The sequence below is a fragment of the Balaenoptera physalus genome, assembly GCF_965194825.1.
Source record: "Balaenoptera physalus genome assembly, chromosome: 18".
Classification (NCBI taxonomy): domain Eukaryota; kingdom Metazoa; phylum Chordata; class Mammalia; order Artiodactyla; family Balaenopteridae; genus Balaenoptera; species Balaenoptera physalus.
Genome location: NC_138899.1, coordinates 15,898,677 through 15,924,516, shown reverse-complemented (window position 1 = coordinate 15,924,516; position 25,840 = coordinate 15,898,677). Strand labels below are relative to the sequence as shown.

The window sequence follows — 25,840 nt, the reverse complement described above, 5'->3', positions numbered from 1 at the left end:
GGCATTTAAAACAACCTTCTTTTCAGAGGCTTACTTCTAAAAGTCTTCAGTTTGAAGTGGTGATTTTTTATTTCAATTCAAGCATACAGTTGTATCAAAATGTATGGTCTGTGAACATAAAAGCTTAAACTTTGCTCCTCCACTCTCGGTTTTCTTCTTCTTCAAATGCCCTTTATTTGACCAAGAAGGATATCATTTCCCAAAGTACTGAGAGAGCCATATTTAACTTGAACAACATTGTTCTTTTAGGTTATTAAGGCTGTTCAGTTTTCGCTATTTCTTGCTACCCTGAGTTGGAGACTCTTCTGAAACATCAGACTGAGAAAATTGTACTAGTTCCAACACACACACCCACACACACACAGAGCAAAGCTTTGGAATTAGTGCAATCAATAACCTTTGAAAACAGAATTAAAAAGCAACAATTGAATGCTAAGATGTATAAACCTATCTTGTTCCTTTTTTCTTTGGATATCAACGTGACCAAGGAATCAAAAAACACACTAGAGAGTTCAACTGAAAAAGTATTTATTGAGTACCTATATATCATAATACCCTATAATGACATGCGTGTTATGCAGAGTGGTACAGGCTATAATGATGATAAAAGAGTCCACACTATCCAAGAGATCTCAAATCTGCATCCCCAATATTGACAAATACCCTAGGTTTTATACTGGCACGTTTAGTGAGAAGAAGCAAAGCACCATGTAATACCAATGGTGAGAAAACCAAAAATCCAACAGAGTCAAAGGAAGAAACAGCGTAGCCAGCTTGGGTGAAAATCGGATAGGTCTCTGGAGAGAGGCATCAAGGTCAGGAGAGGAATTGCAAGGCTGTGAAAATCAAAACCCAAGGACAATGGCTTATAGGACTTACAGCCATACCAAATAATAAAACGTATAAGAATTTGGAATTCCACATACAGAGTCATCCTCTCTGTTCTCTGAATGGTGCGATATACCTGTGGATAAAATAAATTTTAAAAAAATTCTGCCCAATTGTGGATAAAATTTGGCATTTTCAACAAAATATCCTATCCGGAGAAGTAGATATGGTGGCACAGATGTGTGCTCAAAAGAAAAATCACCAGACTCCTCTCTTTTGTTCTCATTTTTTCGTTTTTGTTTTGTTGTTGGAAAATATGTCTTAGAATTAGTGGATACTAATACATTCTCTAAATAGTTTTATAAAGAAAAGCTAATTAGGGACCTCCCTGGTGGCACAGTGGTTAAGAATCTGCCTGCCAATGCAGGGGACACAGGTTCAAACCCTGGTCCGGGAAGATGCCACAAGCCGCGGAGCAACTAATCCCGTGTGCCACAGCTACAGAGCCTGTGCTCTAGAGCCCACGAGCCACAACCACTGAGCCCACGTGCCACAACCACTGAAGCCCACGCGCCTAGAGCCCGTGCTCTGCAACAAAGAGAAGCCACCTCAATGAGAAGCCTGCGCACCACAACGAAGAGTAGCCCCTGCTCGATGCAACTGGAGGAAGCCCACGCACAGCAATGAAGACCCAACGCAGGCAAAAATAAATAAATAAGTTTTTTTTTTTTTAATTAAAAAAAAAAGAAAGGCTAGTTATATTTTACTTAATCTGATTTGGTCTACTTAATGTGCCCACTTTCTATTGTTGATCAGGTTAATTCAGTTTTATTAAAGCCAACATTAAATTACCAGGAACAATAAAAATCAAAAGGTTAATACATTATTTTGAAATGCATTACAAATAAGGTGGATTAATGGATGGGTGAGAAGTATAGATAGATGTGTGAAAAAATCAGTGTACGAAAACGTTAAATGTAGAATCTAGGAGTGGAGATATGGGTGTTCACTATAAAAATCTTTCAATTTTTCTGTACGTTTGAAAATTTGCATAAAATTTTGGAAAGAAAATGCAAAAAAAGAAAAACATCAAAAGGACAGCCAGAGATTTTGGTGCCCAGATAGATTGATAGACAGATAGATTGATAGATAGCTTCATTTCCTGAAATAATAAACTAGGGACTTTGTCAGTATTCTTGACCTCAAACAAATAGACTGCCAAATATTTCTCCAGCAAAGATGGTTTATTCAGGATCAGCAGAGAATTGCAATTTAGCAAAGGAAAGAGAGCACTTTTTTAGAGGGAAAAGGAAGTTGGGAGGGCTGTGATAAAGAGTCCGTGGCTCTTCATTGGCTGAGCCCTTGCCAGGAAAGAAGAGGAGTCTTTCTTCTTGCCATTGGGCTCTGCTCTCCTTGCAGGGCTTAAGAGCGCCCCCTTCTGGTCTCCCAACTCTATTTAATTGAGGGTTTCGTTCATTAATGTTTTACAGTATACAGCAATTAAGAAAATGTTACAGAAACCAAAGCCTTGCATTAGAAACCTCAAATGTGGTTTCTAGGTAAAGGATAAAATGCTGGAGATTAGCTATGGTAGTGGAAAGTATCCATTCATATGGAAATACCTTTTCCTGCCCCACCTTTACATTGGTGTTATGCTTTGTCAGTATCTGAATGTTCTGGGCATATATTGTCACCTGGGGGCCCAGGTCTGTCCGATAAGACTCTAACTCTCCAGGAGATCTAAATGATACAAGTTAGGCTTGTCTTCAGATGGAGAGCACAAGAACAGAAACATGTAGCTGCTTAACTTAAAGATCAACATTATATGGAACCAACCAAAAAAAATACCTCACTAATGTTCATATCGAGTCATGAAAAAGAGAGCTTTCTGTATTTTTCTGGTTTTGGTCCACACCATTTTAAATATTCTTTCCTCTTAAAGTCAAATTGGAATTTTCAATGAGTCTAAAAAAGACCTGATTGGTTTAGAATTGATTAACCTAGGAGTATTCACTGCTTATCGTATTCAAGGTAAATAGCACTTGATTATCGGTTGATTAGTAGCTCCTCTGAACTACTGCAAGCATTTCTCTTCACATTCAACATTGGATCCATCTTCCAAAGTTCCCAGAACTGCAAAGCTTCAGATGCCTGAAGAGGGTGCCTTGACAGTTCCATTGCTTCTAAGCAGGCCTGGATCTCAGAAATCCCAGACAAGTTGATATTGATCCTTTTTAAAAAGTTATGTACAAAGGAGGTGTTTCTGCAAACCTCCTTTAGAAACAGGGTCAAATAACCAGTTGGAAAATTTTCTAAAAGTGTTACATTAAACTTTAATAATACCTTCATTTTTATGGGGCTTTTAACTTTGGAAATTGCTTTCACATGCATTATCTCATTGCATGTTCTATTTCATTGAAACAGTGTCTAGGTTTTAGGGCTAAATTGCAATGACATAGATATCATAATGTTGACAAGGACAATTCAAGAAAAATGATTACTACTATGCCAAACAGAAGTATTGACAAGGAACTGACTGACTTTAAGATCAAGTACTACAGTGTGTTAAGATTCTGATGGTTCCTTTAGCCCACTGCCCTACTGCTGGAGGTTTTTCAGAGCCATTTCACCTTTTTTTTTTTTCAAGGAGGAAATGAGTCACTTCTTTTTGTCTCCTTCCATCCTTCTTATTTCTGATTTTCTTTTTCTTTTCAATCAATCTCCAGGTGAGCCCGACCCCAGGCTGCATCCGTGCGCTCATGAAGATGCTGTACTGCCCTTACTGTCGGGGACTCCCCACGGTGAGACCATGCAACAACTACTGCCTCAATGTCATGAAGGGCTGCCTGGCAAATCAGGCTGATCTCGACACCGAGTGGAATCTGTTTATAGGTAAGGAGCGGCTCAGCAGATCCAAGGACAGGGGTGTGGGAACAGCAGGTGTTCGTGGTACCTGATGGGCAGGTCCAAACTGGTGATGACTTATAGAGACTAGGAGGATTAAAACAAACACGGGCGCGTGCGCATGCGCACACACACACACACACACACACACACACACACACACACACACACACACACACACAGCGTTTAGCAAATTATAAATATTATATTGCATTTTTCTTTATTTTTTGTAAACCTGAAAAATAAGACTTCCTGGTCTATTGTGAAGGACAGTCCTGTTAAAGATTGTACGAGCCAGCTGTACTGAATTAGCTGATCTCTCTGATGAAGATAAAAGTAATCTTGTTGAATTTCTGGGAGCTCCTGTGAGTAAGGGACACGTTAGAAAAGAATCTCGTTTTAAGAAAAAGCCCACAGTACTGTCTCTTTCTTATGTGTAGTATCTCAACATAGTCACAGATATTAGTAAACAATTCCTTCCTTAAACATCTATGATGAAAATAACTCAACATTTTTGCTAAAATATGCAGATTTTCTTCCTCAGTCTCTAGAGAAGAATGTTTTCAGCACAGCAGCATGAAACAGCCTTCCTGTCTTTAGAAGGGAGGAAGGAGGGAGGTGGGGAGATACAGGGAAGTTCTGTGAATCACCACTGTGGTCTGGAGTGGCAGAAACCACTCATGAGTCTGCACTGCCAAAAGGTGTTTCCCAAATAGCTATCCAAGGATAAAAGGACAAATTTCATAGGCAGGCTTCTCCCAGGAAAATACACAGACCTTGAAAGAGTAAATGTGTTTTCTCCCCCTCTGTCAAATGGCCTTCAAATAGAAGTACTTTCAATTGCTTTTACTGGGATTGCATAGTGACAAGCAGAGTGGTGTCAGTAACAGTGGCACTCGTCAGCCTCAGAGGGACTAAGTCGTTTATGCGAACCTCTAAACCAGAAGGCTTGAGTAAAGTCTTCTGACATCTAAGATTTGGGTAGGAAAGGAAAAAGATTCATCGGAATGCAAAGAAACCCTAGCCCACCGTGCAAAAATGCGCATTCAGCCTTGGCGTCAAAAGCCATTACCTGACACGCTATTATGCTTAGGAAGCCCAGAGAAAACTGTTTTGAAGTTTTAGAAAAAAGATTTTAGAGTGGGTAGATCCAAATGGAAGTCATCCAACAAAATCATTACAGAGAGTATAAATTGATGTATTCTTCTCTCTCCCTTCAGTGGGAGGACAAAATCCTTTTGTATGATCTTGGGTTACCTCATTTGAGAAATGAGGGAGTACTTTAAAAGTTAATCATTAAGGTACCTTTCTAATCCCAAAATGATATGATTCTTTTCTAAGATTTTTGTTCTTTGCTAAGATTCTGGAGAGGAGTATGAATTTTTTTAAAAAAGTAAGCTTGATCTTCTAAAATATAAATTTAGATGAATTTTGGCAAAGACTCTACCTAAATAAGGCTAATTAAAAATACTCTCATCCTTCATTAGCCTACTCAATTCAAAAGGAAAAAGTAATTCAAATGTATTATATTGGTATAATCATATTGTCACTTGCATATGTAAAGCCTAAACTAAAACAACTTTATAAATCATTGAGAGTGGTAAAATTAAAACAAATCTGTAAATTAAGTGCAAACTATAAATTAAAAAAAACTTAAGGTTACCCAAAAAAGTACTCTCATCAAGAAATCTAAAAAGATTTACCTATTTAGAAAAACAGATAAAAACCTCATAGCCTCATCACTCTTGAATCATAAAGGTTATTCATGCGGTTTGGTTGAAACTGCCATAATTCATAACACAGTTAAACTGTTTTGGTCAGCTTGCAATTTATTGATGAAAGTAGGCATGTGGATTTTGTTAAGTAGAGCAGGACATGATTAAAACTGAGAATATGGGCTTTTTAACTTGTAAGAGCAACAGTGACTTCTTAATTGGCTTTTTTTTCTCCGTCCTGGCTGGGTATTTGACGTGAAACAAATCCTTATACTTCAATCAACTGTGTTTCCTAGATGCCAGTTTGATGTGAAATTGAATGTCTGGAAAATCATTTCATTTAAAAAACTGAAATTTGAACCCAGCCTATGTTGAAGTACCTGATGTTGTACCATATGTTGGAAGGGAACCTCGTGGTTAATCCTACCATCTTAATATATTTCATACCTCTTGCTCCCCTATCTCATTTTTTATTAGTCCTAGAGATCTCTAAGAAAATTCTTCCAATTTTCTTTCTTTGGGTTTTGCCATGGCATTGAGAATTGACCACCCACCTAGACTTATAGGGCAAAATATGTTCTTACTAATACTTGTCCGGATGTGAAGTATTAGTTCACGAATTTATTACATGAATTAGTCAAATGTGCCAAGTCCATTTCTTACACAGATACATCCAAGATGACAGCCTTCATGAATGCAGCAGCAAAAGATCAGTGAGCAAATCAGTAATTCAACAAAAATTATATATAATAGCCCTCTCTCTGATTAGCACCTGCATCCCATCTCTCTTGGGCTCCCAGCATCTTGTCATCAAACCCTTTACTCCTACTGCTGTCAATTGCACGTGCTGTCTCTATCTGCTACGTTAATGTCCTAGTTTATACATTTTTAATACATGGTCATCTAAAATGTTAACAGTGACATGCAAGCAACCATCAATAAAAACAAAGATCGAACTGGTGGCACATTCTCATAATCTTTAATTATGAATTAATTGAAAGTGATTTGTAACGATTTAGCATTCAGTTGGTGTCTGCATCATGTCAAAAGAAAGGCACTCCACTGATAAAATGAAATGTTTTAAGTGTTCAAGTAAAAACCCCGGTGGTATTCCATTCAGTTCTGAGGTCCTGTAGTTTTTTTTTTTTTTTCTTTTTTTGGTTTTTTTAATCCTAGGGGAAAAAACAAATCAGGAGTTCTACTTGGGATATATTTTCATAGTCCTTTAGGAACTTTAACTCTGTTAAAACACAGAGACCCTGATCAAAAGATTCTTATTAATTAACTATCGTAAGAAAAAGGAAGAACTCTTTCCTTTTTACGCAGAGTCTTTTTTTTTTTTTTAATTTCCTGGCAGCTTTGAAGATGCTGCTAGCCCCGTTGTAGAGTACTTGAAAGCCTGGGTTCACCTCTGTTGGGAGCTTTCCCCGACTGCCTAGGAGCGTGTGGGATTCCCCAGTACAAAGCCCAGCTCAGCTTCAACCTGTACCTCCCACCTGCTGGATCCAAACCCCTGAACTCTCAGGGGCAGAAGGGTCGCGAGAGTGGCTTTTAGCAGGTTCTTTCTCTGAAACTACGCGGTCGGAGAAAAATGTAATTTGAGGCATTGACAGTCTCGTTCAGGCACTTACTCCAGGTGTTGCTGTATATTCACACTCAGCTTATTCCAGCCTGGCTTTTGAATGTTGCCTAAATGCAGAAGGGTTTTCTTGAAAAGTGTTTACCTAAATTAAAATTTCCTAGAGGGAAAACGGTTTGTGGGCAGAATGCAGTCGTTTCGGTCATGTCCTGTGGTTCTTTTGAGTGTTTGGCATTGATACCAGCATTCCACAGATAAGAATTGTTTCATTGGACAAGGGACCACGTTGCAGATTACACCTAGCTTGTGAGCACAAAAGTTAAGGCTGAAGTTACATTTATATGGCTATAATAAATCTTGCTTCTACTCAAAAATCTAGGATATGTGGGAAAGCCTCCTCCAAACATCTGGTACCTTCTATAACTAGAGAATAGAATGGACTGAGAATTAGAAAGGGGAAAAAAAAATGGTTTTTGGGTATGAGGAAGCAAATGTTGGTGAGACTAAAGATGGATTCTGTGTTGTTCTGTAATATTTTTTATTACTGAAATGCTATAGGATACTTATTACTGTAAGTAAAAGGCAAAATGATCTCCATAGTTCCATGTAAAACTGAGACCTTAACGTGTTGTTTCCCAACATGGGAGCTTAAGTTTTTAGGTTATCCCAGTTAGTGAGACGCTTATACTCTTAACATATTAATTCAACTCATTATATTGAGTAAGCTAGACACATACATTTTTTTGCCCTCAGGGAATTTGATGTAGTTAAATTAATTATAATCAACTGTGATAAAGTGTTATGAAAATAGAAGCACAGGATGCTAAGTGTCTCCTCAGCAGGGGAACTTAACCTCATCCGGGGGGTCAGGGAAGCCCTACCTTGCTAAGTATAGAATAAAATACTTATTCTATTGAATAAGTATTGAATTATCATTGTCAAACATAGTTGATGTTGAGCAGCCATAATATATATAATTGTGACATTATAGGCCCCAAGTATTAGCAAGTCCCCATGACAGTTTCAATAGGTCTAGCGCGATCTATCAGTTGTTCTTAAATACTTGGTTTATTTTTGACACGTTTTATGATCAACTCTCACCACCGCCACTGCAACTGACTTGAAATGATAAGATTTGGGAAATGTGTGTCCATTTTTGTCCAGAAAAGGTTGAGTTCCCTGGTCTATTGGTACCCTCTAATGAGGGAGAGACAGAAGAGCAGCTTGTATTTTTAATTTAAGCCTTTAGGCCTTGGGCACTCATAGATCAGACAAACCAGTGATATCAAACTTTCTGGGCTTTCTTCCTCCTTTCAAACCAACCAATTACTAAAGTCTCAAGACAGAAAACTGGCATGAGAACACAAACAGAAAACCCAATGTAGGTACCACATCTGTGCCAGGCCAAGAGACAATGCAGTGGGTACTGTTCATTCATCCTCTCGTTTATTCATAAATACAGCACATGTTCGCTGAGCGTCTAGCATGGATCTTGCCCTGGTGTAAGCATTGGAGTAGAGAAGATAAGGCCCTGCCTGCTGAGAACAGGGCTCAGTATATGTTCTTTGAACGGAATAAATGGAAACAAGTAGGCAGAGGAATGGACAGGAATGCAGTAAGAGGCTGTTCTGTTTTACTTTGTAAGTCTACTCTTTTAATGGAAGTATGACTAATTCAGTCATTTAAAAAGTGCATGTCCCTGTTGTTAATGGACTCTATGAGTGCAGGGATGGCAGAAACAAATCAGATAATGAGCCTGGTTCTTTCATTGTGACAGCTGCTATCAAGTTGTAAATTAGAGCCAGCCGCAAGGAAGCTGTGTGAGGTCAGTCAAAGGACTAGTGTCATATTATAAATGGCTATTTGGGGGCACGGATGACTTTCTTAGGACCTGTAAGAGTTGTTTTATCCTCAAGGTATTTAGTGTATTCACAACTTTCTATCCGGGGGAAATGTTGCTAGATAAACGTGTATCGTTTCTTATAAATAAACTTGGGTTCCCTCTTTATAAAATGTGCAGGACTGTGAGATGTTGCATTTCAGAGGGATATAAAATAAACACAAGGAGCTAGTTCAAGCATTTGTATAAGGTACTCCTCTTTCAAAGACTTTCTTAAGCATGAAATCCTATAAATCTGATACATGTTTTAGTTATAAAGAATTCCATAGTAAATGTGATATGACTGTGGCTGATATATCCTGAAATGCCATGTTTCAAAAACCTCTAGACCCTAAACATAGAAAATTATTTCAAGAACTGTAGCTAGCAGCAAGCTCTCAAGGCTCCTTCATCTCTACTTTGTATATAGAAGACAAGAGCCTATTCAATAATCCAGGCCAGAAACTCAACTCTTAAATTGAGGAACAATAGCCAAAGCAATTATGGTAGACTCTGATCTCACTGTTAGCTATAGAACTTACTTTTGCCCTTGTGCATTCCTAGAAGCACCAAGAAAGATTTAAAAAAAAGAAAACAGAAACACTTTATTTTCTATCAGTTGAAATCTAACCCCTCTCAAACTTCTGCCTTCCTTTTATAGTCATTGATTCAATATTCCTCATTTCTCATGGACATTTATCATATGCTGTGTTCTCTCTGTAATGCTGGCAGAATGCATAAGCAGTGCTAACTACTCACTGAGAAAAATAAAAAAGAAAGAAAACAGTTGGCTCGTACCCAGCAGCCTTTCACGAGCAGCATTTGTTATCAATTTCCTACGTTTAGAAAGTGGTTTACTTCTGAACCCTGCATATGTGAAAATATTTCTCTGTGGCACAATAGGGTTAATGTCTTAAGGGTGGTGTAATGTATGGGGCGATTCAGCAAACACAGAGGGAGGCATTTCCTGACCTCTGAACACTTACTAATACTGATCAGCAACTCAAGGGATTCATGGGACTTGAATTTCCATTCTGAATCAAGCAGATTTTCCCATGGATCAAAGCAGGCAAAGCACATCAAACCTAAAATTACTTGGTGTAGTAGACAAGCAGTCCTTCTAAGGTATGCAGTATGTGTTTCCTTGATCCCTGCCAACTCCTGTTCATCCATCTCTTCCAGTTCCCACATACTCAACTTCTATACAATTTATAATTATAGTTATTCCATTTTCTACTTACTGATGACTATAAATGATATTCTAAATTAGAGTTTCAAGTTGGAATCCATGGCGCAATATAATATGACACCAACCAATGGTCTGTAACATGGCATACCTATTTTTGCAAGTATAAAATTCTTTAGGATATAAAATGTTCCATTTATAATGGGAATTTCACTGAAATACCTCTCCTGCCTTATCATGCTCTCCAATTTCTGTGAGAACCAGCCACAGAAGGATTTCGTTTACCAGGAGAAAGCAGAGCATATCAGAATTATTCAGAGTGGCTAGAGAGTTGCCTTTGTGTTGGGGATTTTACCTTTTGCTTTTAATTTACACTTCAATTTCAGGGTTTCCTATAGATAAATGGTTTAATTTGATAATTATATCAAAAAGTACTTGTGTTTAATAATCAACATCTGATTTTAGTAACATGATAGTTTTCACCGTCATGTTTTCAAGTTCAAGCTATAACACAAGATGTCTGGCTTTTGGCATGCCAAGAGAAAATATTTGATGATTCTTTAGAATGGAATTCAACAGATTCCAAGTTAAATAGATCCCAGAAACCCAGGCAAAAATCAAACACTACCATTAGCCCGGTGACATGCTTAGCAATTCTGATTTCAGGAGATAAGAGAAACATGAGGTAGAAGAAAGCGTTGTGCTGTAGAAACTAGAAAATAAGAAATATAAATAGGGTGAAGTTAGTGGATTGTTAAAGAAAACACTAAAAAAACACATGACTGTTTACAAATAGCAAACTTATAACAAGTCCCAAGGCCACTGCAACCTAAAAGTCCTTCATGTGGTGACCTATTTAATAGAATAAAGGGATGGGGGAAGTTACCTCCTGAAGTATTTAGATCACTCTAAAAGTCCTGATTAGTAGCTAAGATGAAAATCTTTATTTTTAACCCAAATAATAAATCCTAGTATAATGTTGCTGTACTTTATTAAAACATCTTAATAACAGTAGTGTTAAATGAGGGTACTTGGACTTCATTTCTCAAAAACATAACATTTACATTAACATAGATATAATTAAATCTTAAATAGAAGTATATTAGATAGAAGTATCAATAGATCCTCCAATTGCTCTAAAAGTTCCTTTAATTCATGATTATCTCAAGAGTAGAACGGCTGATCATGTCTTAATGTTTGAGTCACTTTTGAAATTAGTTTTGATTTTCCTCAGGCTGTTTCTTTAACACTTATAAAAAAGTCTTTTTGAATCTTATTCTTTTCATCTTCTTTTCTTTGTGGATTGTTTATTATGAGCAACCTCCAAGGAACCAGGGGAGAAGCCAGATTAGAAGAGACGGGTCTGTGAATTATTCTGATGGTTAAAAACAGGTTTTCATTGGTTACTCTAAAAGGGAAATGGGTATAAATGTCCTTGGGAGTAATTTAAACTTTTGAGAACCTTCATGGTCTGTGAAAACTGTGAACTTGTAGTCACTTAAAAATATTGTGTCTACAGATGTTTGGGAAGATAGCCAGGAGAGAATTTAAATTAAAATAGAGCATGAAATATGCCTTGTCCTTCAAATAACAGCTTATATATAAATCCCACATAAAAAAAAAGATATGTCCTCGATTTTTTTCTTTGCATGGATTTAAATAATTTGCTACATTAAGAATTTCCTTTACTATAACCTCTGAAGAAGTGAAAATTAGAAAGAGAAATGCAAAATAAGTCATTGAATATATGACATTACCCCAAGAAGAGATATATCTATAAGTATCACATTTTTATTCTTTAAGGTGCAGGGATCTTCTAGAAAGATAACACTGATAATTAAATGTCAAAAAAAAAAAAAAAAGGTCAGTATTCATCACTAAAATCTCAATGCTCAGGAAATTAACTGATTTAATGAGAGGCCTAAAAATCATATCAGATGCAATTAATAAGCTAGTAGATGTGAGAGAGTTTTGGAAGTACTCTTCGGTTGCCAGAGCTGATGTGGTTTTGAGATTGACTGAATCAGAAAGTGACTCCTGTCTTACCTCGGCCCTACATCTATCTCCCGTAGCTTCATACCAGCTTGAAAAAGTCAGGTCTCCCAGAGGAAGCAGAACCATTCTTATGTAAAAGAGTTTGTTGACTTCAAGAAGGAGAGTATTCTCAGAATCCATGACAATCAGCTGGTGAGGGCAGTTTGGAGCCCTTGATCTTATTACTTACGGATTGGTCTCCTGATTTTCTAAATTCAACGTCTTAGACATTTTAGATTTGTTCTTTATCTTTAACATAGTTTAGTGCTCCAAATTCTTTTGTGTTAACATAGTCATAGCAATGTATTCCGTAGTCCAAAATCTATGTGTAACACCCAACCAGATGGGAAAACCGAAATCACCGATAGTCCTAAGAGTGTTAGGCAGGAATAATTCTACAAATACCAATACACAGTGCACTTTGAAGGTGTGGATCATGCTAGGAGCTGACTTCTAGAAGGTAACTCCACAAAGTGAAATATATATACATACATCCCTTCATTCATCAGCCTTGTAGTATTTTCTGTTGAATTGCTGTGTCTGAATATAAAATATTTGGCAAGTTCATGGTGACCTGATTTAATATATGCCTAATACTACCATTTATTGGTTGAAGATCCAAATCTATACTCCTCAAGGTTGTCCATGAGAGAATGAATGTTCAAGTGTGTCTTGCTATTTACCTGCAGTTATAGTATCCAAATTCTAAAACTATGAGAGAGTTGTAAGAAACCTTATTCCCCTTTTTGGTTGGTTCTGGGTTCCATTTGGAGAACATGACATGCGTACAACAATAGCTAACATGTATTGGACATTTACTTTCTATCAGGCAATATTGTAATCTTTTTACACTTTTCATCCTTACCACAACCCTATTAAGTGGTCAATATTATGATTTCCATGGTACAGATAAGTGACCTGTCCAAGGTCGTACAACATGCAATGCCAGGATTTGGCTTCAGAGCCCAGGTTTTACTAAATGTTTAGGAAGTAACTCTTAGTCTCTGGCTATATGGATTGATGGGTATATTGGGAGAAATTGAGTATTTACTCTTGCCGGCACTGTCCAATAGATTTTTTTGCATCAATGGAAATAGTCTAGGTCTGAGCAGTCCAGCATAAGATCACTCGCCACATGTAGCTATTGAGTACTTTAAATATGTCTAATGAGACTGATCAACTGAATTTTTATTTTATTTTATTTTGATTAATTTAAATTTAGTCACATGTAGCTTTTGAGCACTTAAAATGTGACTAATATGTCTGAGGAACTAAGTTTCTCGTTTCATTATTTTAATTTATTTGAATCGCTCTAAGTGGTTAGTGCTTACTCTATTGGACAGTGCAGGTTTAGACCATTAAAACACCTATAATTTCCATCACGTGGCTCAGCATCTGAATATGTCCAGTTCTCTTCAAAACGATGTTTATTAGATGCCTTTTTTGTGCTTAGATCAAGACTGGGCATATGGTGGACACAAAAGAAATAAAAACCTTACTACCCAATCCTGAGAAATTATAATTTTCCAAAGAGATGTAAAGTGTGCTTTCAAAGTGGGAGTTTGGTTAAGTGAAGACCACATAGTCGCAAGCAATAGTCCTTGAATCACTGCATGAGTTTGAAGCCTGACTCCACCATATATTATTGTGTGTGACTTGGTGAACATTATTTAACCTTCATAAATCTCAGATGTTTTCTTATCAATAAGCTGGAGATAATAGAACCCACCTCTTAGCTTTGTGAGGATTAAACTGGATAATGTATATACATACATCTGAAGGATAAGACATGTCCACAAAGGTAGCACTGAAGGAGAAGCCATGTGGGTTTCTGTTCAGGTGAATAACCTATGAAGGTATGAGCAGAAAATAGAAAGTAGGGAATAGAAAGCAACAGAGTAGGCAAGGAGACAGTGGAAGATCAGGGTACTAGAATCATTCATACAAAAGAGGTAACAAGGGCAGGCTGAAAACCAAAGGAAAAATGGTAAGAGGATAGTTAATCAGGAAGAATTGAAGGGACAAGATTAGAGAAAGTGCACCTCATCACGAAAGCTTCTTCTTATGCCTGTTTCTGGGTTTGCCTTAGCTGCCGCAAGGCAGAATCCATCCCAGTAGAGAGGGGCCTTGCTCTTGCTCAGGTGAATAAGCACTTGGTGACACTAAGATGGAAAAACAGTGGTGCAAAGGTAAGAATAAACATGATGTGCTTACGTGCTTGTGAGGAAACCAGGCGAGCTGAAATAGACATGCTTGCTGGTGTGTACTGGAAGGTAGGATTGGTCAGGACTGGATTGTTGAAGCTTTGAAATTCAGGCCAAATACTTGACTTTCTTTTGTCTTGTAGGCAACGACAAGTCACAGGGCATTTTTATCCAAGGAATGGCAGGATCTAAGCAATAATCTGGCATCCAAATAAAGGATGGATAAGACCACTGGTAGTGAGACTGTCACCTAAGCGTGGCATGGAAGGAGAAAAGAAGACAGCACTAATGATAGAGGTGAAAGTAAAAATTTATAGGACTTCATGTCTAAATATAGGCAACTAAATGTAGAGGGTAAAGAAAGAAACACATCAGATCTAAGATAAACATGTGAAAGAAGGATGGTGCTGTCAGCCAATAGAAAAGCTAGCTCAAGATATGGCAGACATAGATTTCTTCCATCTATTTAGTGCTTGTTGGACTTGAGAAACAGTGGTCCCCAAAATAGGAACGTCCAATTGGATGCTGAAAATAGTAGTGTTTTATGTTCCTAGAACAGGAGACAGGGATGCCAAGAACCATTGGAGGGCTTCCACTCCAAATGATTCTGTAGCCAACTTCCCTAACCAACTCTGTCAGATTGTGTCCTGAATCCCTTCTTGTGGGTACCACACAGGTGCCTGCATGTTCTCCCCCTGTGAAATTATACTATCTTTACCCCTAAATGTTAAACATTTCACAGCCTGCTCACCAATACGAATTCTCAGAATGAGCCTTTATCTGTACTCCCCAACCTCTTTAATCAAGTGTAGTTAGAATGTCAACTGTGTAAATATGAGAATGCTTAGTGGGATGAGTCAATGGAAACTTGCCTTGATTGCTCCCCAAGATATATTTTCTCACGATTCAGGAACCCCTTGATGGTCATATTTATCATATATATTGAGATTTTATCATTGCAGTCAATCCAAGAGGAAAGTATTTTCTATTGGCTTTGACTTTTGCCATCCTCAATGCATGAAATCTAGGGTTACTTTATTCCTTTCTGGCCAATGCCAAGTTCTGAATTTCATATTGAGGCATGGAATTTGTTAATTTTGTAAAAACAAAAGCTTGCCTCTAGGGCATTCATTTCCTTCGCTGGCAAGAATGCCATGTATTAGAAAGCAGCCCCTTACTTCATTGCCTACCATATGGCACAGCTGTCACCAATGAAAACTCAACTTGTAAGGACCAATGTAATCTATTCATTAGTTTGTGAACATGGAGTCAGTCCCCCCTAGGAGCAAGACACACACACACAATGCAGCTTTTGCAATGCAACATTGGAAGGAGCAGTGAGATTTTTTTTTTTGAATCTCATATTGCCAAGTTACTGATTTAAGAATGTCCTAGAGTATAAATTATTTCTCCAAACCTCTATAATGACTTTTGTCAAATGCCTTCTGCTTAGCCCATTAAAGGTGAAAACCATGAAATATTATTTGATTTGTAACCCAAGAAAATGCCCTAAAACCACCTGTCCCTCTTTGGAAAGCCACCAGAATAAAGTGAGAGTAAAGGTCGCGTCTGAGAACAATAACTGGATGTTGCAGCATGTGGCTCTGATCAAAGGTTGAGCCCATGGCTGTATCCAGGCTTCCAGTCTCTTTGGGAGGATTTCCATTTATTTTTCTTAACCCACATAGGAATCCTGGGTTTTGAGGTCAACATTTCAAATAGTTTAATAGTGGCCATACAACATTAAAAAAAATAACAACAAACCTGACGATGAATTGTGTTGAATAGTTATTATGTTTTCCTTTGAATTTGATTTGGAGAGGCTGATTTCAGGATACATTTAATTTCCATGTGGAATTGGTAGATATTAAATTCCACTTCTCCTGAGTGCCTCGGGTATTTTTTTAAAATCACTTTAATTTTGCTGTGCCATCCATCGATTCCTATACATTTCATCGGTGATCACTGGGCATTGAATTGCTAGTGTTCATCACAAGCTTGTTAAATTAACCTTCAACGTGTAAGACAAGAAAAGTTGAATTTAAAGCTACATCCGGGCATTTTTTAAGATGCAGAAATTAACAGCTTGGAAATGCAAAGTCATAAAGTTTCAGGCTCATTTGACGAATTGATTATAAGATAAAAATCAAATTCTTTTATCTGAAACTTCTTAGTCTGGCAGAGAAACATGAGCGGTGCTATGGTGGTTTAGGAACGCGCCTGTGATCCTTCCTGGTTAACTGTGTCCATTTATACAGGAATGTAGCGGCAATCTATACTAATTGAGAAAAGAAGGACATCAGCATTATATTATCGCCTTCTAGAAGGCATTCGGGAACTTATTTAAGATTTAGGCTTGACTTTTTATTGACTACTTATTGGCTGTCAGGTAATATTATATCTGATATTTTTATACTTTAAGAAATGAGCCATACTTAGCGTGTCATTTTTGCTTAGAGTGTTTCTTTATTTCATTTAAGTATCTTAACATTCTCCTGAACATACAAACTCTTTTTGTTGATCATTTAAAGAGAAACTTTTAGTTAAGCCTTTAGTTGAATGAATAAAATTCCAAATTAGAGGATCTTACATACCAGGGGTTTAATATGGGTATATGCATTAAGCTTGACAAGTGGGTTTTGTATGCTAGAGACTTTGATAAAGAAATGGCTTTACAAATGGTTATTCTCCAATGTTGATCTGCTTGAAATCAAATGATTTTTTAACATTTATTTTGAAATAATTTTTGACTTACAGAAAAGTTGCAAAAATAGTATAGTTCACATATACCCCTTATTCATTTTATCCTAATGTTAACAACATACATACATAACCATATAGTACAACAGTCAAAACCAGGGAATTAACATCGATACACTATTATTAACTAAACTACAGATCTCATTCTAGTTCTACTAGTTTACCTTTTTCGTGTTTCAGGATCTAATTCAAGGTCCCACATGCATTTAGATGTCTTCTCTTCTCGTTCTCTCCCAATGTGTGACAGCTTCTCAACTTTCCTTGTCTTTTATGATCTTGATACTTTCAATGAGGACTAACAGTTATTGAGCAGATTTAGTCTCAAATAATATTTTTTAACGTTGGGGAAACATTTTTATTGTTTCCTAAACTCTCATAATGTACCTGGACTTCATCACAAATGTTTTCCTGTAGTAGATTTCTGAGAAATAAGTAGGAGCATATGAAGAGTACTGTAATTACTGCAATTATGGAAAAGTAATTTACTGGCTGTGTAAATTGAACAGATTTCAAATAGAGTGGATAGGCCATAAAAAGCGAGCAGGATATTGAAAATAAATATTTTGGGAGCTGGGAAATTGCTGGTTAAATGCACATACCAAATGTAAATGTTTTGCTAACATTTGTATAATTTAGTTTCTTAAAACTAAAACCATAAGGGTTTTTTTAAATTAAAAACAAATCAAATAGGTGCTATGACAATCAAATGTTTGCAGACATCATTCTTCCTCTTGTCTATCTGGTAGATATGAGACACCTAAAAAAACGTTCATTTTGTGATAACTGGGTTAAAATTAAGCCAAAAAAAAAAAAAAAACCTTTGCAGAATTCTTTCTAAATTTATAATTAGTTAAAGCCCATTTAGGGATGATTCATTGTGGAAAATGGTGAAAATATTCAAAAGAGGTGGGGAGCATGATAGAGGAAAAGATCACAAAATCTGGTTCTAGAAAGACCTAAAGTAAAGCCCCAACTCAGCCACTTGTTAGTTGTCTAGAAATCTGTGGCCTCCAGCATTCACAGGTTCTTGTGCTAAAACCAGGTGGTTTTCCAAGAAAATAGCACTGCCCTGAGGTATGTCCTCTGCCAATGCCATGTTCACATCTGCTCAAGCAAAACCTCCCAAGGGGCCTGTAAGCTTCAGAAGAGGATGTCAATGACATGAATTACCTATATTAACAACAGCAAGTTCTTCTGCATTATTTTATTTAATCATCAAAACAGTCCTAAGAGACAGGTGAAATTATTGTCCCCATTTTACAGAGCAGGAAAGTGAGCCTCAGAGAGCTCCAGGTCACACTGCCCTGAAGTGGTGGAGCCAGGGTGCCAGGCCAGATTTGTCAGAAGCAAAGCCCACATTTTTAACGGGTAGGCGATGCAGCCCACCCAGAGGAGTGCCAGAGAAAATAGGTCTGCTGTCAATCACAGACCTAGAATAATAACTGGTCTCCACATCCCATCCACAGCGATAACTATGAACTCACTTTTTATTTTGGGTTTTGATCAAAAAATAACATTTATAAAATGTTGCACACAGGTCCCTTAACCTTTCAGCTTAGATAAGATGTTCTTCTGAATTATAAGACTGAAACCTGGTGGGCCATATCACTTTGAATGCTTGTACAATTACTTCTACGACACTATACTCAGTCTGACCAGCAGTCTGCAGTGAAGTTCTTATAAGAATCGTCCGGGTTGAGCTCACAACTGAGCTAATTATGGAGATGCCCTGGAGAAAGCATCCCACTGTATCATGCAGGGTACCCTTTAATGGACTTAGAACAGTCAGGAAAATCTAGTTCCCAAACAGCTAGTTTGATTTCATCTAATGGAAAATGTAATTATCCTAAACAGTCATTTTTCCCCTCATTGCCTTGACCCATCGACGTTCAGAGCAGCCCACCTTTATTTCATGTAACATGAAAGTTTTATTATTACATCTTATCCATGGAGTCATCTCATTTTTCACTTTTCTGGATTTCTCTTTTATTTATGTTCTTTCCCTGTGTTTCTCTGTCCATATGCCATTTATGTCTGGTTTTCAATAAGGTTAAATTTTAAATAAACCTGCTCTACATCCCCTTGGGCAAGTTGCTTAAGATTTCTGAATCTTGGTCTTATTAGTTATGAGGTGCCTTCCTTTCTTGGATGTCAGGGTAAAAGTAATGTGTGTAAAATATGTAATGTAATGCAACTTGGCGATAAATAGGAACTACGAATTGCTACCCTTGAGAAGTTTAAGGATTGTACTTCTTAAAACAAGTTTAAAGGTGAGAAAGGAACTTAAAATCTGTAGTGATATGAGAGAAAATATAATTCTGAATTATTTTATTATTAATCTATTTAAAGAGTATTAATAATCATAAAAGTCTAATTAGGAGCCCAAGTACTAGAGAAGCCACTGCAATGAGAAACCCGTGCACTGCAACGAAGAGTAGCCCCTGCTCACCGCAACTAGAGAAAGCCTGCGCGCAGCAACGGAGACCCAAGGCAGCCATAAATAAATAAATAAATAAATAAATAAATAAATAAATTTATAGAATAAAGTTTAAAAAAAAGTAAATATTTATTTACAAATTCCATATTACTGGATATTCTCAAGACGTGTATTAAGGCATACTTAAATGAAAATATAAGAAGTTATTCTTAACTAAAGAATGCATAATGGTTATATGAAATTAAAGGGCTCTTCTTTAGAGCATATAATTGTTCTTTTTTAAAAAAGAAGAACAATCTCGTGCATTCTGTGTCACAGTCAACATAGGTTCAAGGAGATTTTTGCCTCATCCTGTAGTTTCAGCACACAGAATTTTGGGCTGAAAGTGATATAAGCTATAGGAACAACTTTTAATGAATTTTAGAAATTCTTTAAAGTTTATATTTCTTATAAAAGAAGTTCTAAACACCATGAATTATATAAAACATTTTTTGATTCAACAATATTTGATAAATATCTAGAGTGGAGTTCTATCAAGCAAGGCAATAGGAATAAAAACATGAATAAGACACGACACCTGTACACCAAGCTCTCAGTCTAGGGGAGAGAGACACATAAATAGTTAACTACAGCATCACGTTAATCCTGTTAAAATCCAGCTACATCTGTTGAAAATGCTAGGGCAAAACAAGTGGGAGTGATTAATGTTACCTAGATGAAGGCAAAGCAGGCTTTTCAAGGGAGGTGATATTTGAACTGGGTATTGAAATATAAAAGGAAATTGACCAGGCACTCAGGCCAGCTTGTTCATTACAAGCAGAGGGTGCAGCAAGGGCAAAGAAATGGTGCAACAGAAGTGCATGACTTGTTTTTAAAAATGGTCTAACTAAACCACAGGGTGCATAGGTGGGTTGGCAGGTGAGGGGAAAGGGAGAAAATGCCTACAGGTATAATTATTGAAAAATTGTCTGGGCCCAGGTTAGGAACCATCTCATGTGCTACGCTGTGGCGTTGATGTATTTATGCCATGGAGATTCAAATTTGTGCTGCAAGACTGGGAGACAATTAACTGTGCTTAAAATATATCAAATCCACACCCCTCCTTTAAAACTTCTCTCGGTTTCCCCTGTCCTAAACCCTGTCAACGGCGGTGTCCCTCCGTGTCTGCTCCACAGAGTTTAACACTTAAGTAGTACTGATTTGTATAGGGTGCTTCTTTTTCATTTGTTTCATTTTTCCCCCGTCATCCTCTTCCACATCCAATTTTAAGCTTTTTGGAGGCTTATCTGAGTCAGGCCATTAATTATTTGGGTCTTAATGTCACCAAAGCTAAGGTGAGGAGCCATCTTGTTAATGGTTCTCCATCAAAGCTCTGCCCTCAGGAGTCTCTGGCTCTTTGGGGTCTCAGGGGATCCCTTAGGAAAGTTCTCCTTCTGCACCGCGCTTTCTCACACGCACCACCGTGGTGCTACTGTTCACAGGGCTCAGTACTTACTTAGGTGGCATCTTACAATTACATCCTCCTTAGGCAGCTGTCACATCATCTCCCATTTTTCTCAGTGCTCAGCTTCTACCAAATAAGCATGTCACAAAAGGTTGTAGGGGAACTTAAAAATCAGTGACTTCATTTTTGAAGAGAATGACTGTCGTGGGTAATTGACAGAATGACTGCATCTTCTGCAGAGAAGCAGGGGAAATTGTGCAGAAGCTAAACGTTTTTGCCAGTCTGTAGAGTTAAACTCTGGAACTACTTTCAAGGGGATACGTGCTGAGTGTTTTTCAACCACTGGCTCTTGAATCGGAATTCTGCAGGGTCACTGGCATTTTTTAAAAGCTCCACGGGTAATTTTAATAAATAACTAGAGCTGATTTCTTGGATTAGAAAGTTAGCACTACTTTTGAAATGTCATAGGGACTATAGATGTCACATGCTACATAATAAGAAGAATTATTGAATAGTTGTTGAAATATTGTTTTAAAATGTCTACCGCATCCTTTTGGCTGTCACCCAGCAAACTCACAAGAGACTCTGAGAAAGAAATAGAGGCTACACTGAACCAGGATCCTTGTTTAAATCTGACCACATATCCAATTAGCCCAGGACAGTCCCTGTTGACCTGGCATAGTTAGAAATATCCCCTTTCCACTTTCAAAATTGTTCTAGTTTAGGCAATAAATGATATGCTCACTCTATCTGTATTTGACTCCTGGACTTTATGAGCCCCTTTTCTGTGTAGTTAATACTTGGGGGAACATTGAGACATGCTTTTTCCATAATGACTAGGAGAAAAGGGGAAGAAAAGTAGCTTTCTAGGTGTTGTACTAATAAATCAACACAGAATAATATTTCCTTGTTTCAGAGATTTAGGTACTTATATTTAGAAAAACTACCTAGCTTAATTATTAAAATACATTTATAGGAAAATATATTAGCAGAAATAGTCAGGTTTTAAAAATAGAGTTCAGGAAAGCAGATCTGGGCAGAGTAGATGCTAAATTAGAGGGATGTGAACATCCTGCTAATAATAATAAGGATGAAAAGTCCTATAAGGCATATTTCTTAGTTTTTTTTCTAACTCTTTGCTCACCAGATGGCATTCTGAGTCCTGATTTGAGTTGTTCAGTTGATCAAAAAAGTGGGGACTCTCAACAGAGGAGGTGAGACTTACTAGCTCTGGAGAGGAATACCTCCACTGCCACTATTAATTTTAAAATTGGCATTTTGGTTTATACATGTGGTTATAGTTCGGACCAGTCTCACCAAGGATGCCCAGTTGCCACTGGGTGTGCCATAAAGCCCAACCTCTGTGCCAGCAAACCTGAGGGGTGAACCTGAGCCAGTGGTAATTTCATTTAGGTCACTGGATCTCAAGGCTTAGGGAGCACTGATACCATCTGGAGGGCTTATTAAACCATAGAGCACTGGGCGCCACCCTCAGAATTTCTAATTCACTTTATCTGGTGTGGGGATTCTAATGGGGCACAAGTGCAGTGCTGACTGCACCACACTTTGATAAGGACTAAACCAAATCATCCCACCTCTTGATGCCTCTTGGCAGCCAGCCAGCAGCCTCCCCAGAGCCTTGATCTGTCTTTCCTTCTCTTTGGAAGCTAACCCACCTTCAAACCTGCCCATAGGAAAAAGAATTCAGAAGAGTACATCTAATCCACGTGGCTCACAAAGCCAACTATGTCATCATTCCTTTGTACTTTAGAAGAATGTGTTCACCGTGTGGGTGAGGAAACATGTGGGAAATTCACTGAATTTCTTATGTTAATCTGTCAATGTAATCACGCGGGAGTGATTTTGGCTTTAAAGCAAACACTTCTTGTGCACTCTATTATAGAGAGCTGTGGAGTGATCTGAGTTTGAAATCCCAATTCATCTTTTATTTTCCACACAGACACAGACACACACACACACACACACCACATCCATATGCAGATACACACAGCCTACAAAATTCACATTCCAAATGCACTAAACAAATTTTTTTTTAATTAATTAATTTATTTATTTATGGCTGTGTTGGGTCTTCGTTTCTGTGCGAGGGCTTTCTCTAATTGCGGCAAGCAGGGGCCACTCTTCATCGCGGTGCGCGGGCTTCTCACTATCGCGGCCTCTCTTGTTGCGGAGCACAGGCTCCAGACGCACAGGCTCAGTAATTGTGGCTCACGGGCCTAGTTGCTCCGCGGCATGTGGGATCTTCCCAGACCAGGGCTCGACCCCGTGTCCCCTGCATTGGCAGGAAGACTCTCAACCACTGTGCCACCAGGGAAGCCCTAAACACATTTTTTAAATAAGTGCAAAATAAAAGTCACAGTATATCTCAGAAGCTTTGTATGACTCAAGTCATAGGCCAGCTTCGTGCTCCTCATACGTTTGTATATTACCATCTGACATGGGCAGAAGTCAGTCTTTAGACTGTTCTCTCCCACCTGGTGCCTGAGAAAGCAGCCCCTGCGTGAAGACAGAGACCGAGAATCAGCCCTGGTAAAATCATGAGGACGGGCCGGTTTAACTCACATAAGGCTCTTTTAATTAAAAACTGAGTGAAGCAGTTATGCGCTTTCAGTGTATTAGCTGCAGTTCTACGTTAGTGGGAGTGACAAGAGTAATACTGCAAACTCCAGTTACTAGCAAAGAAAGGGGGGAAAAACAAAAGAGACAATCATCTAGAATAGAATGGGCTAAAAATCCTGCTCAGCGAAAGATTAGAGTAATTCACTCTAAGAATGGCAAATTTTTTAAATTTAAATTTTAACCGAGTAAAATGCAATTTTATATTTTACCTATTTGTTAGGTCGTCTGACCTAATTCTGACCTAAGGCTTTTGGGACCATTTGAAAATAATAGTCTGTGGTTTGAAGAGAGATTTGTCATGGAGCTGAGTATACGTAAACCAAATTCATGTGTGTACTTTTAGCAAAAAACAGTTGTCACTTGGATTCTTAGCAAAAATTGTCGACATCTTCAAATGCATTTTTAAGAGCCTGGAACTTGACTTATTCTTCAATAAACCTAACCCAGTGGGTGTAACTAGTTTTGAATCATGGATCCCTTTCAGAAGTTGTTGGAAGGCAGGCACGCTCTCCCTAGAAAAATAAATATGACTACACAGACATAGAATTTTGAGGATACATCAGAGTGTCCCTGGATGCTCTAAAATCTATTGATGAGCTTCTAGTTGAAGATCCTGCCCATAATCGTGAGAGGGGAGGTTGAGGTTGAAGTTAGGTACACTGGCTTCTTTCTGACCACAGCACCAGCACCGGCCAGGCATCTGACTCAGCCAAGGCACACTTTTTGGCTTCCTCACCAGTTAAAAGGAAGAGCTGGGCTGGAGGACTGTTTTGGTCCCTTCCGTCTCCACATATGTGATCATCAGTCATCTGTGATGACCCTGAGGACGAGTTCTTTCCCCTTTATTTGTTTCCCCTTTCCCACAGCTATTTCTGGAGTTTTGGACCAATATATATTATGAACCTCCCTAATCTCTTTATTTGATTAATTTAGGGACACTCCCCTTTCTATTATTCCCTCACTCCGTCATCCTCTTCTCTCTGTAGAAGGCCTAACTACTGATCTAGGGCATTTAAAAGGAAGAGGGGAAATCCCCAAGCCCTTAGAGGCTGCACTGGACCTGCAGGTCAGCTTGGTGATGGCGATTTCCTTCCTCGACTTTCAACAAGAGAAGATGGGTGGGAAGCGAACTGCCTTCAGCAGAAGTTAGGTGATTACTTATATTCTGTGCCGTTTTTCTATTCTACTGTGATTTTTTTAAAAGATATTTTACTACTGCTTCTTGTGGACCAAAAATGCAAACAAGGTATTGATAGCGAAAAGCTAAATTTACAATAGAAAAGAAAAACAGTGGCAAAACAGTGGCAGAGAAGAGAACTCCCCGGTGACACACTAAAGTGAGGACGGGAGATACACCTTAAGAGCTGCCTTGTCCTAAGCAGCACTTTCCAAGAATGCTCTAAAGGCTTTCCAAAACCCTGAAGTTACTTAACCCCTCAATGTGCTCCTGCACTTTGCTGATACTTCTACTCTAGATCTTAATACCTTGCTTGCAAGTGTTCATTTTACCTCCTGTCTCTACCAAGTGAGTGTGAGTTCCTCCAAGGACTCTCCACATCACGCTTTTAATTCCAAGCTTGGGAACCTAAGAGATGCTCTCAATATTACTGGTAATGTTTACTATAATATCTCTACAATTATTACCACTCATATCATGAAAGGAATGGAGAAATAGATCATTAACCTTTTCTACGGTGATCTTTTGTTTGCTGTACTCACTGACAAATCACAAAAGCCTAGAATAGTGCCTGGCACATGGTATGGTCTTACAAAGTATATTAATAATAAATATCTTAATTCAAATATATTTGAATGAGTATACAGTCCCATAAAGGATATTAGGGAGTTGCTCAAAGATTAATAAAAATGAATATATAATTAAGAAATTATGAAGCAAATTCAGTACCCATGGAGAATGTCACATTGAAAACACGTTAATGAATAATTATCTTCCATTGCAGACCAGGCTCTGAAAAGTGATAGTTTGTCTCTTCTGAGTAAATCTCTGTGGATCCCTGCAGGCGCGGGGAGCTAGAGGATGAAGTCAGTGTCTGAGAATCTGGAGGAAGCATATCAAATTTTAACAGCATAATCTAGTTTAGATAAACAAATCTCCTATAGTTATTATAATTATTCTCATGAGTAGTAGATGTATATTTAATTACTGAGAAATTCACTAAAGGTACTAACAATCAATATTGGAAAAACCATTAGCCCAATGATAACTTCT

The 25,840-nt window shown here is 37.9% G+C and overlaps 1 protein-coding gene across 2 annotated transcripts in view; it reads left to right on the top strand.

Annotated features, from left to right (window-relative positions):
- The window catches only part of GPC6 (glypican 6), a 1,071,594-nt gene that overhangs the window by 730,355 nt on the left and 315,399 nt on the right, over nucleotides 1-25,840 (top strand). For both annotated transcript variants that reach the window (XM_082434646.1, XM_082434647.1), the window contains exon 4: nucleotides 3,555-3,720. In XM_082434646.1, the coding sequence (XP_082290772.1) occupies nucleotides 3,555-3,720 (166 nt within the window). The remainder of the gene's footprint in view (nucleotides 1-3,554; nucleotides 3,721-25,840) is intronic.